Below are 13,170 nucleotides of genomic sequence, written 5' to 3' on the forward strand. Positions count from 1 at the left end.
CAGCCTTGTGTTCATGAGAGCTGCAAGAGGTGTGGAGCCAGGTCTCCCTCAGGCTACAGGATCAGACCCCACCCAGTAAGGTTGGGGTGCGCCGAGAGACACCATTTGTATGGGGCTGTACAGTTTATGGCTGGCTAAAGAAGCCTCCCATTTGAACCTCAGAACAGGTTGATTAGACATGAATGAATGAGATAAAGAGATGGACTACTAGTGTTCAATTTCACTGAAAGAAAAGTGGAAGTTTGGAGAGGTTTTGATTTGCTCAAAGTTTACTACAGAGTCTATATGCTTTTCACACCATGTGATGAGAAGTCTCATTTGCCGGGATGCCTGGGGGGCTCAGTCTGCTGGCTGTCTGCTTTCAGCTCGGGTCATGATCTCAGGGTTCTGGGTCCCGAGTCCAGCTCCCTGCTCAGCAGGGAATCTTCTTCTCCCTCTGCCTGCTGTTCCCTTGGCTTGTGCTCTCTCTTTCTGACATATAAATTAAAAAAAAAAAAAAAATCTTTTAAAAAAAGTCACATTTGGGGATTTAAGTAGGCTATTACAGAAAGCTGGGATGTAGATTAGGTAGCAACTGAGCCATACAGTGGAGATCTGGAATGCTAGGACATTTATCGCTAAGATAGTTATGCTGGGACATATCCATCAGTATGTTTGGGCAGAGGAGCTTCAAGAGGAGTGTCTTAGGGAGCCCTATTTGGTGGCACTACATGGATGAATTAGAGTTGGGAAGAAATAGGACTTGAGATACCAGTGATTCAGGGCATAGTAACTAAATATTTTAAATTAAAAACAATAAGTGGTATCAGTAGTCACCCAACAAATATTTATTGAATACCCAATTGGTGCTGGGCACTGGGCATTTGGTCCTGTTGTCCATGATATACTTGCTCAGGTCATGCTACTGGCTTAGTCAATTACATAACTGAGTCCACGTGCAGAAAAGACTAACAGTAATGACAACAATAAAGTCATCTTTGATTTTTCCTGGTTTGTTTGTTTTTTCCTCTGAGGAGCTCTGGCCTCAAAGTTAGATGACTCTCAGTCTCATCCTGGTTTTGCTATTAGTGTCATACGTGACCTCGAATGATTCACTTAATTGCTCTGTTGTCCATTTTTCCTGCTTAAAACATCAACGTCATATTTACCATGACTTCACAGCACAAGATGTTGTTGATGAGATCATTGATGGGGGATGTTTTTGGTTTCCGGAGTATTATAAAAGCTTATAACGCTGTCAATATAAAATCATTTTTAAAACCTTCACTTTTTTTGCAACTTCAAAAATTTCAGTCCCCTGGTGCATGTTAGTCACTTTTCTAAGTATAATGACATTGAAAGGGGGGGGAAGTGCAGCCATCTGGGCACTCGTTCTTCCCTGGAGGTAGCCTTGGAGAAGATAATGGTCTTTTTGCGATGGGGTGGGCTCCACTCTGAAGGCACTTGGGTGGTGGTTTCTGATTGTGGCCCATCTGCTGATGGGTGCCATCATTAGGTAGGAATATGTGGACGAACGTGTGCACTGTTGTCGTAGAGTAACATAAGAGACCCGATCGAGAGACTCTCCGGACTTGGGGGAGAGAAGCAGGTAGCGCCATCGTGGAGTTCCAAGCTGCATATGCCTGACCCTTCTGATGCCAGAAAGCCATGGCCCTTGGTGTGTGGTGGAGGTCCCTGGTGGAGGTCTCGTGTGCGTGCAGGGGAGGGGCAGGCACTGGCAACATTGTCAGCGGTGGAAGGAGGGCAGAGAAGATGAGAAGGTGAAAGTGCTTATTGGGGCAACAGGTTGCTGGGAGGATCCTGATGAACGACGTATCACTGCTCCCTTCTGTGAATCAGGCTACATATCAGCACCACCTCTTTGTATCTGACCTGCTTTCTTTTTTAATTTTTAAATTTGAAAATTTAATTCCACTATAGTTCACATAAAGTGTAATGTTAGTTTCAGGAGTGACTCAGCACTTCCATACATCACCTGGTGCTCATCACAAGGGCCCACCTCAATCCCCATCCCCTGTTTCACCCATCCCCCATCCACTGGCCCTCTGGTGACCATCATCAGTGTATTCTCTATAGTTAAGAATCTAACTTGGTTTGTTAGATTCTTGGTTTGTCTCCCCCCCTTTTCCCCCCTTTACTTGTTTGTCTTCTTTCTTAAATTCCACATATGAGCCACATATGGTATTTGTCTTTTTCTGACTTATTTTGCTTAGCATTATACTCTCTAGTTCCTTCCATATTGTTGCAAATGGCCAGATTTCATTCTTTTTTATAGCTGAGTAGTAGTCCTCTGTGTGTGCATGCATGTGCGTGTGTGTGTGTGTGTGTGTGTTTATACACATATCACATCTTCTTCATTCATTCATCTGCCAGTGGACATTTGGGCTGCTTCCACCATTTGGCCAATGTGGATAATGCTGCTATAAACATCAGGGCGCATGTAGTTTCTGAACTACTTTCTACACACTGTAGCTATTGCTGAGAGTGATGGTTTCCATGAGAAAACACACCTCAGGTTTTAGGACCCTTTGAGCATTTCCTCTCTTACCTAGACTGTGGCTCATCTTAGAACAATCTGGATAAAATATATGATGTGTGAACAGTTCCTGGCACGTAGTTAGCATCAGAGAAGTGTTAGCTGTTGTTCTAGTGTTCTACCCTGCTCATTTATTCATTCAGTCAGTCACTTGAGTGTGTGCTACCATGTATCAGGCCCTGAGGTGTTTTCTTTGGAAACTCAGGGCTGGATCATACAAAGATGCTGTCGTCAGGGATGGAATATTCTGGTAGGAAAAATAAGATGAGCAGACACATCAATATCATGGAGTGAAGAAAGGGATACGTCTCTAACAAAGGTCGAGCATGGAGCTTTGAGGGGGTAGGCAGAAGCTGGAGAGGGCTTCCCGCGGGCTGGAGAGGAAGGCAAGCTGGGAGGAGGTGGTACCTGAGGTGCCTCTGGGAGAATGGGGAAGGTTTAAAGACTCTGCTGAACCTCGTGAAGTGCTTTCCAGGTGAAGCAAATGGTAAGACCAAAAGCAGAAAATAGCACATTTAGAGAGAAAATATAACTTGTTTTCTTTGCCCGATTGAAGGCTGTGTTCTGAACATGGGTTTTGCCTCAGTTTCAGAGTTCCCTTGCCCCATATTTTTTCATTTCTTTACCCATCAATTAAGTCCAGCAGATTGTAATAAGGAGGGGCAGTTACTAAAACGATGCAAGCGCTCTGTACTTAGAGTGGCTGCTAAATGTGTAATCTCTCTGTTCTTATAATTATTCAGGTTTTTATTTTTGCAAACTGATGGCTGCTTCTCCCAAAACTTCCTTAATAGGATGTAGATAGGGGCCAGGAAGCAATAGAAATCCAGAAACATGATTTCCTTTGCATTCCACAATAAATCACCCATGCAGACTGACCCACGGTAGCTTGGTACATCTCAGGAGGCTCACTGTCACTTGCCTCCAAAATAGATTGGGGCTGCCTTCCATCTCACAGGCTTTCCCAGAGTGCAAAAATCACACCTTGGGTTTTACATTAGCTTTCCGCTGTGACACCCCATGTCATGACTTCTTTTCTCTTTCCTTGACAGTAATTCCATCATCTGCTTATGATAATTCATTCTGCCTTTGGCGTTTTGGCTTATCCATTTAACAGCTGAATATGCCCCTCTGGAGTGATGTGGAAGAAGCTCGGAGTGATGTGGAAGAAGCTCGGGGTTCCCTGGTGGGTGGAGCTGAAGCTGTTGGCAAGTCTTCTCTCCTTTGTGCCTCAGTCAACACATCCATCCAGTGGGGCTGTTACTGTAGGTTGTGGAGAAATCACAGCTTTGTATTTCATAAACACTTGTTCTGCTTAAAGGTATTTTAAGAAGCCAGGTTCTAAGTTAATAGGGGTAATTTCTTAAAATAAGAGTGCCTCACTTAGGGAGATAGTTCTCACTGCAACAGACAAATTCTGTGTTTTCCTAATTCATTTGAAGCTTGAAATAAACATCCAACAACAAGAACTAATATAAATGGAAATTCATAGCATAAAAAGACTGCATAGGGCTCAACAGCTTATAAACCCTAGTGTGAATAGCTATAAGGCCCAGAATAATCAAAGACAAATGGCATATGTGCTCTATAAAGATTTCTTGAATGAATTTTCCCCCCCTTGGGAAAATCATTCTTTAGATTAAACAATGATTAAGGAGGGCTAAGGGTTATAAAGTGAGTATCTCTTTCTGGAATTTGGATTTCTTTACATCTTACAAGTTACATACTGTGTTTTAAAATAGTACCTACTCAAGTACATATTATGATTACCTGCTCTAATAAAGTGTTTTTGTTGGTGCTCACCCTCTGTATTATCTAGATATATATACTCTGTCTATATACTTTTTCTCTGTAGAGATACTCCTTGTACTGTATGTTCTCTCCATATATTCACATTGTATATACTCTATATGATAATGTATATACTCCTTGGATATACTGTATATATTTTTTTACTATGTATATAACTATATTTTCTCTATATATGCTGTTTTCTGAGACATTTGACTGTGCTACAAAAAGACATAGTTTAGATTGTGAATCCAAGACCATGATACTGGGGGCTCTGGTGCCTGCTTATCTGAACAGAGGGTGGAGTGTTGCGGGGAAGTAGCTGGAATGTCGTCAGTGTTATAAATCACAGCTAGTAATATCGCCCCCCCCCCCCCAGCCACCTTTGCTAATGGCATTGAACCATCAGTGTTTTGTTTCCTGAGCATTGGAAGTACCTCAAATGCAGAAGGAGATCCCCCTGGAAAAAACCTTGGGTGCTTTACAAGGGGGATCGCTGATGACTCTGTCAGTGGTGGATCAGGAGGAAGCTTCCTTCTCATGTTTCTCTCCTTTGCTTTGATGTGCCCCATTGTCTGTAGCTCAGAGAAACACAAAAAGCAGGACACAGATCTCGTGAGGCTTATCAGCCTGCTGATGGTGATTCCGACACAGCTGGGTTTGTGTGTTTGCTCCTTCAGCTCTACGTGGCCACCGAGGCCATCCTCATCGCCCTGGTGGGGGCCACACCCTCGTACCACTGGGACCTGGCGGAGCTCCTGCCCAATCAGAGCCACAGCAACCGGTCAGCAGGGGACGACCGTGCGCTCGGGGACTGGCTGCTCACGGCCAACGGCAGCGAGGTCCGGAAGCATGTGCACTTCAGCGGCAGCTTCACCTCCATCGCCTCTGAGGTAAGGGAGGAGGGGCCACAGGGGAAACAGAGGCAGGCCCATTCCCGTGGCGAGATGCACCTTTCTCCTGGGCCACGTGGAACCACTTGCCTTCTGGTTGATTTCATGTCAGCCCCATCTTCAAGTAGCTGCCTGGTAAATTTGAGAGTTAAAGGAGACTATCCTAGGAAAACACATTCCTTTTCCTTCTTGCTACAAATGGGAAAATCATGAGCCTCCCCACACCGGTTAGGTGAAGTAAGACATGAACTCCAGAAGAGAGAGTGTCCTCTGAAAAAGTGAATTAAAACTTTCGTTTTTTTTTTTTCTTACCTACCCCTAAGTTAACAAAGTCAAGAGAGAGAAGTGTGATGACCATCCACAACACCCACAGTTCATGTGGTGTAGACCCCATGGTGCCCCTTCCTCGTACAACACAGAAGCCAGAGGGTACCACTGTGTGGGGGAAGGAAGCTTTACTTTGAAGGGGGCTCTGTGGTCAAGATGGTTCTGGTAAGGACAGTGGCTTCTAAGCCATCCTGAGGGACATAAGCTGAGGCTGGATAGTCAGTGAAGGGAAACCCTGGGGTCAGAGGGGCAGGGCTCATGCTCAGGAGACTAGCATGTGTATTGGGTGTTAAGAAGTGGGAATACTCAGTCCTTTGTATGCTCCCCACAAGCTATCCATTTGCCACTGCAACCCTGGCCCAGCCCTTGGACCCACTGATCCAGTAACTATAGGATTAAAGCCTGGTGCGCACAGGGTCTCCAGAACCCTTTCCAGCTCTCAGTGCTGACTGCCGTGCTGGGTAGCTCCCCCACATCCATTTGGCTGCTCCCTTGCACTGCTCCTGGGTTGCTTGCTAGAAGGCCTGCCTGCATCCCGTGTGCCTCCTTTCTGCGTGTCTGCACATAGGTCTCCCGTGTGTGCGTGTGTGTGTGTGTGTGTGTGTGTGTGTGTGTGCATGCATGTGTCTGTATGTGTGTGCGTGTGTGTGTGTGTGTGTGTGTGTCTGCACCATGGTATCAGCTAGTCTTACCCACTGTTGACTGTTTTAGTTACCACCATTTGGATGGGACGTGCTAAAAAACAGAAGAGCCACGAAGGCACTATTTGGCCTTTCCTTCAGAGTTTCCATTTGAAGGAATAATTACTGGATTAATTTTTCAAACTACCACCTTGGCAGTCTTTTTCTATGACAACAGTCCAGTCCTGTCACCCAGTCCTCACTCAAGACCTCCCATGATTCTCCCACTGCACGCAGGAAGCAGAGAGGCTCATTCCATCGCAGTGGCACGTTCAAGGCCCTCCCCGCTCCACAGCTTGGCCCAGGCCCCATCTGCATTTCCCTCTGCCTCCCCCGTTTCTCACGCAGGCCCTGAGTGCTTGGCCCACCTGTGTCCTCGGTAGGTAACCCACCTTGGAACATCCTTGCTCACCGTTGCATCCACTACGTGAAATCCTTACCTGTGGTTGCTCACCTTCGCTGTCAGCTCCCCTGTGTAGTCCTTCCCAACCCACTTCCCAGAAGAAGTAAAATATGCTTGTTTCCTCTTCGGTGCCATTTTGTTTGCACTTACGTTACACACTGTAGATTGTGGTTCAACTCTATTTTTAAAGTCCCTTGAGGTCAGAAAACACGGTCTGGTCATCTTTGTATCTCGTGGCCTAGAGCAATAGCCGCCATCACCGCAGGTGCTAACCAGATACCACCACCACTAACCTACTGAGACAGCAAGTAGCCATGGGGAATGGTGACCGCATGTAGGCGTTGGGATATTTTATAGCCCTCAGCCCATTTCTTGTTCAAGATGATTTTATGTGATAACATTATTTTCCCCATTTTACAGATGATGAAATTGAGACTTCTTGAGGTCAGATCAGCTAATGGGGCAAAGCCAGATTTGAACCCAGATTTGTCTGAACTCAGAGGCCTATGCTCTTAATTACTATACTTTTCCAGAACCTATCCAATCCAAATGGGTATGCACATTTCTTGATTCCTTTTGATAGGTAACAGTAGTCAAAGAACTTAATTTCTTTTTTAATTTGGAAATAATTTCCAACTGACAGACATTTCAACACTCATACAGAGAATATCCTTATATCCTATAATTTCATGAATCATTACCGTCTCAATTTTCTCTAAGCCTTTTGAAAGTTCCATATACATTACTGTTGTTCTTTTATGCCCAAATGCTTTAGCATGTATATCCTTAAAAAAGGGCATTTCTTATGTAACCATACTATAGCTACCAACTTCTAGACATTTAACATAGATTGTTTTTTTTTAAAGATTTTTATTTATTTATTTGACAGACAGAGATCACAAGCAGGCAGAGAGGCAGACAGAGAGAGAAGGAGGGGAAGCAGGCTCCCTGCTGAGCAGAGAGCCCGATGCGGGGCTCGATCCCAGGACCCTGGGATCCTGACCTGGGCTGAATGCAGAAGCTTTAGCCTACTGAGCTACCGGCACCCCCATTGATTGATTCTGTAATTAAATAGACCACCCATACCCAGTTTTGTCATTTGACCCTATACGGTCCTTGATGCAGAGGTTCCCCCATCTTATACTCATTTCCGTTTTAGGGTCACAGGTGACAGTTGTCATGTCTCTTAGGGTCTTGTCACCTTCAGCCTTTTCCTTTTATCAGATTGATGCCTTTGAAGAAGACATACCCCCTCTGTTTTAAAAATGAGAATGTTCTTCATTTTGGTTCTGATGATTTCTCATTAAGGTTGTGCATCCAAAGTCAGAATAGTAATAAGTAATGTTGTGTCCTTCTGGATCATGTCTGGGTGTATCCAGATGTATCCATCTGCCCCTTTTTGGTAATAATTTTGACACACTCCAGGGATTGCTGATTTCTCCCCTGTGTAGTTAATAGTCATTTCATTTCAAGGGACAATCTATGGAAAATTACTTTAAGAATATGCAAATTTATTATTCCTTTTCAGAACACCCCACCCCAAATTTAGCATCTTTGGATGATCTTCTGTAAGCCAAGCGAGACTATGGCGGTTTCTTTACTGTAGCTCTTCCTCCATATTTGCCAGTTGGCATTCTGCCTTTTTTTTTTTTAAAGTGTAATTGACAGATAACATTGTATCACTTTGGGGTGTATGACATGCTCCATATTTTTATGCATTGTGAAATAATCAGTGGTTAACATCCATCACTGTACATAGTTACAAAATCTAGTTAATATCCATCTGTAACTATATATAGTTACAAAATTTTTTCTTATGAACTTTGAGGATATAGTCTCTTAGCCTCTTAGCCTCTTTCAGATCTGCACTCACAATATTATTAACTGTAGTCCTCATGCATCCCCAGGACTTGTTTATTTTATATTGGGAAGTTTGTACCTTTTGAACTCCTTCACCTACTTTATCCACTCCCAGCCCCCACCTCTGGCAAACAATCTGTTCTCTGTATCTGTAAGCTTGTTTTTTGTTTGTTTGTTTGTTTTTAAGGTTTCCATGGCATTCTGCTTTCAGCTGTAAGCAAAAGCCCTTGTCTGTCTGTATGCCTGCCTGTGTGTATCTATCTACCTACTTATGTTTTTTACGTATCTATCATTAGTATGTATTCATGGATTCCTGTTCTTTTCAATTATTTATAATTGTTTATAATCTTTAATTATTTCGATGCTCAAATTTTCCCCAGGTTATCAGTGGGAACATCTTCAAGCTGGCTTTTGTGTCCTTTTTTTAATAAATAAGAGTTTTTATTTTGAGATAATTGTAGATTTACATGCAGTTGCAGGAAACATTATAGAGAAATTTTGTGGACCTTTACCCAGTTTGTCCCAATGGCATTGTGCAAAACCATAGTATAATATCACAGCCAGAGTAATGACACTGATATGGCTAAGGCACAGAACATTTCCATCACCAAAAGGGTCCCCCATGGTGTGTGTGTATGTGTGTGTGTGTCTAGCCACAACCACTTCCTTGCCAGCCTGTCCCAAATCCCTGGTAACCACTAATCTGTTCTCCTATACTTGTGTCATTTCAAGAATGTTATAAAAACGGAATTGTATTGTATATAGCCTTTTGAGATTGGCTTTTCTCACTCAGCATAATTCTCTGCAGATTCTCAGGTGAGTTATATTATTTTATTTATATAATAAGTTCTGGAATTGGGTAGATTAATTCCTTTTTATTCTTTCAAAATTGTTTTAGCTATTTTAGTTCTTTGGACATTCCATATAAATTTTAGAATAATTTTTTATATACCTACAAAAAATCTTTTTGGGATTTTTGATAGGAGTTTCAGTAAACCTATATACATCAATTTGGGGAGAATTAACATCTTTACTATGTTTTGTCTTCCAATATATGAACACTATATGTGTTAGAGATTCTTTGATTTCAGTGTTTTGTAGTCTTTAGCATATAAGTCCTGTATGTATTTTGTTAGATTTACACCTAAATATGTTCTTTTTTGGAGTGTCTGTAAATGGTATTATATTTTAATTTTTGGTGTGTACATGTTCATTGCTAGTAAATAGAAATATGGTTGATTTTTACATGTTCTTCTTGTAGCTTGTGATCTTGCTGAACTCACATATGAATTCTGGGAGACCCTTTGGGATTTTCTAGATAATCATGTCAAAAATCTCCCTTTCCAGTCTATATGCCTTTTATTTCATTCTGTTGCCATATTGCTCCCCCCTAGAACCTCCTGCACTATGTTGAATGGAGGGTGAGAATGGACATCCCTGCATGTTTCCAGCCATAGGAGGGAAGCTTTGGTTTTCTAGTGTACAGTGTTGCCTGTAGGTTTTGTAGAAGTTCTTTATTAAGTTCAGGAAGGCCCCCCATTCCAAATTTTTTTAAAAATTTTGAACATGTATTGAGTTTTGTCAAATAAATCAACTTGCAACTTTCTGCATCAGTTGCAATGATCATAGGGATTTTTCTTTCCACTTCTACTATGGTGGATTGTTGGAATTAACTTCGAAATATTGAATCAGCTTTGCATCTCTGGATGGTAGATCCTCTTTATATATTGCTGAATTCTATTTGCCAATATTTTGTTAAGGAGTTTTGCTTCTGTATACATGAGGGATATTGATCTGTTGTTTTCTCTTTTTTGTACCTTTGCCTGGTTTTGGTGTCAGGGTAGAATTGGTGTTCTTTAAATATTTGATAGAACTCCTGGTAAAATCATCTGGGCCTTCTTTTTTTTTTTTTTTCTTTTTTTTTTTTAAGATTTCGTTTTTGGGAGTTTTAAAATTATGAATTCAGTTTTCTTACAGATTATAGGGATATTTAAATGGTTTGTCTTGAATTGTGAATTGTAACAGTTTGTACTTTTCAAGGAATTAGTCCATTTCATGTAAATTGTCAGATTTTGTGTGTTGAATTGTTCACTATATTTATTATCCTTTTGATGTCTGCAGAGTCTGAATCAAATCTCCGCTCTTATGCCCTGATACTGGTAATTTGTGTCTTTTCTTTCTGATTTAATTACTTGTCTGTCATATGGGTTTGTCAATTTTGCTGATCTTATCAAAGAACCAGGATTTTGTTCATTGATTTTTTCCCTATTATTTTTCTATTTTTAATTGTATTGATTTCTGCTCTTATCTTTAATCATTTCCTTTCTTCTGCTTACTTTGGGTTTCTTTTTCTTTTTTAGGTTATAAACTTGGTAGCCTAGATTTTTAATAAGTCTTCCTTAAGTGTTTAGTGCTATAAAATTTCCCCTCAGGACTGCTTTAGCTGTGTCCCACAAATTTTGATATGTTGTATTTTTATTTTCATTTAGCTCAATGTATATTTTTTCTCCTTATGACTTCCTCTTTGACCCAGTGATTATTTAGAAGCCTCTTGTTTAATTATCTAGTATTGAGGGATTTTCCTCTTAACTTACTGGTTTTGCTTTCTAGTTTTATTTCATTATGGTCAGAGGACACTCTTTATGATTTCAATTCTTTTAAATTTGTTGAGGTTTCTTTTATGACTCAGGCTGTGGTCTCTCTTGGTATATGTTCCATTGATGCTTGAAGCAGTTGCTGCTGTTGGGTGGAGTGTTTGATAAATATTAGATCCTGGTTGGTTGATAGTATTGTTGATTTCTTCTGTATACTTCCTGATTTTCTGCCTAGTTATTCTAGAGATTGTTGAGAGAGGAGTGTATATGTCTTCTATTATTACTGTAGATTTGCTGGATTTTCCCTTATACTGCTCCCAATTTTTCCTTTATATATTTTATAGCTCTGTTGTTTAGTCTATAGATTTTGGTGATTGCTCTATCTTCTTGGTGGATTTACTTTTTTTTTTTTTAAAGATTTTATTTATTTATTTGACAGAGAGAAATCACAAGTAGTCGGAGAGGCAGGCAGAGAGAGAGAGAAGCAGGCTCCCCGCTGAGCAGAGAGCCCGATGCGGGACTCTATCCCAGGACCCTGAGATCATGACCCGAGCCAAAGGCAGTGGCCCAACCTACTGAGCCACCCAGGCACCCGTTGGTGGGTTTACTTTTTAAAGAATAATTTTGTAATATACCTCTATGTCCCTAGTAATTTTCTATGTTTCTATGTTCTATATTTCGTAATATACCTATATGTCCCTGGTAATTTTCTATGTTCTATGAAATGTGGTTTGATACTAATGTAGCCACTCCTGCTTTCTTCAATTAATGTCATTAGCATGATAATGTATTTTTGCCCTTTTTACTTTCAACTTGCATATATCATTATGTGTGAAGTGAGTTTCCTGTAGACAGCATAGAATTAGGTCATTTTTTAAAAAGATTTTATATATTTTAGAGAGAGAGAGAGCGCGCATACACAAAGGGAAGAGTGGGAAGGAGAAGCAGACTCCCTGCTGAGCAGAGAGCTCAATGTAGGACTCAATTCCCGGACCCTAAGATTATCACCTGAGCCGAAGGCAGCCACTCAACCGACTGAGCCACCCAGGTGCCCAAATTGGGTCAAATTTTTAAATCCATACCATCACTGTCTGTCTTTATTTGTGTTTTTAGATAATTTACATTTAATATAATTATTTATATGCTAGAACTTACCTCTTCCGGGTTTTTTTGTTTGTTTGTTTCCTATTCTCTGTTTTTTCTTTAATTTTTCCTTTTTGTATAAGTTACTTGAACATTTTTTAGTATCTTTTTTTTAAAGATTTTATTTATTTATTTGATAGAGATCACAAGTAGGCAGAGAGGGAGGCAGAGAGAGAGGAGGAAGCAGGCTCCCTGCTGAGCAGAGAGCCCGATGCGGGGCTCAATCCCAGGACCCTGGAATCATGACCTGAGCCAAAGGCAGAGGCTTTAACCCACTGAGCCACCCAGGTGCCCCCATTTTTTAGTATCTTATTTTCACTTATTTGTAGTATTTTTGCATGTATCTCTTTGTATGGCCTTCTTAGTGATTGCTCTTGGCATTGAATTATATATGTATAACTTATAACAGTCTACCAATGTTGTCAGATCTCCAGTTTGAGTGACATACAGAAATTCTACCTCACTTTACATTCCTTTGCCCTCTTCTGTTTATAATTGTCCCAGATATTTTCCCACATACCTTTAGAATCACATTACACAGTGTTACAATGTTTGCTTCAGCCATCAAACATCATTTAGAAAACTAAAGAGAAGCTAAGTCTTTGTATTTACCTCAACTTTTCCTTCCTGATGTTCCAAGATCTTAGAGAACCTTTATTAGCCACTGTTTGAGAGTAATTATGATGGTGACACATTCTCTTAGTTTTCCTTCATCTAAGAATATCTTGATTTCTCCCCATCTCTTGTTTTCATTGGTAATAAAATTCTTGTTTGACAGTTCATTTCATTCAACATTTAAAAACTCCGGTGCCACTTTCTTCTGGCCTCCATGATTTCTGATGAGAAATATGCTCTTATTCGAATTGTGTTTTTCCTATAGGGAAAGTGCCATTTCCCTCTTGCTACTTTCAAGATTTTTTAGTGTTTTAGTCACTAATGTTTA

The 13,170-nt window shown here is 40.9% G+C and overlaps 1 protein-coding gene across 4 annotated transcripts in view; it reads left to right on the top strand.

The window, feature by feature from the left end:
- SLC22A15 (solute carrier family 22 member 15) overlaps positions 1–13,170 on the top strand; it is a 79,857-nt gene that overhangs the window by 10,434 nt on the left and 56,253 nt on the right. For 3 of the 4 annotated variants that reach the window (XM_059375835.1, XM_059375838.1, XM_059375837.1), the window contains exon 2: positions 5,008–5,220. In XM_059375835.1, coding sequence (XP_059231818.1) covers positions 5,008–5,220 — 213 coding nt within the window. Of the gene's footprint in view, positions 1–3,588; positions 3,723–5,007; positions 5,221–13,170 lie in introns of all 4 variants that reach the window. The other variant, XM_059375836.1, reaches the window with a different exon arrangement.

This window comes from Mustela nigripes, chromosome 14, assembly GCF_022355385.1.
Source record: "Mustela nigripes isolate SB6536 chromosome 14, MUSNIG.SB6536, whole genome shotgun sequence".
Taxonomy (NCBI): Eukaryota; Metazoa; Chordata; class Mammalia; order Carnivora; family Mustelidae; genus Mustela; species Mustela nigripes.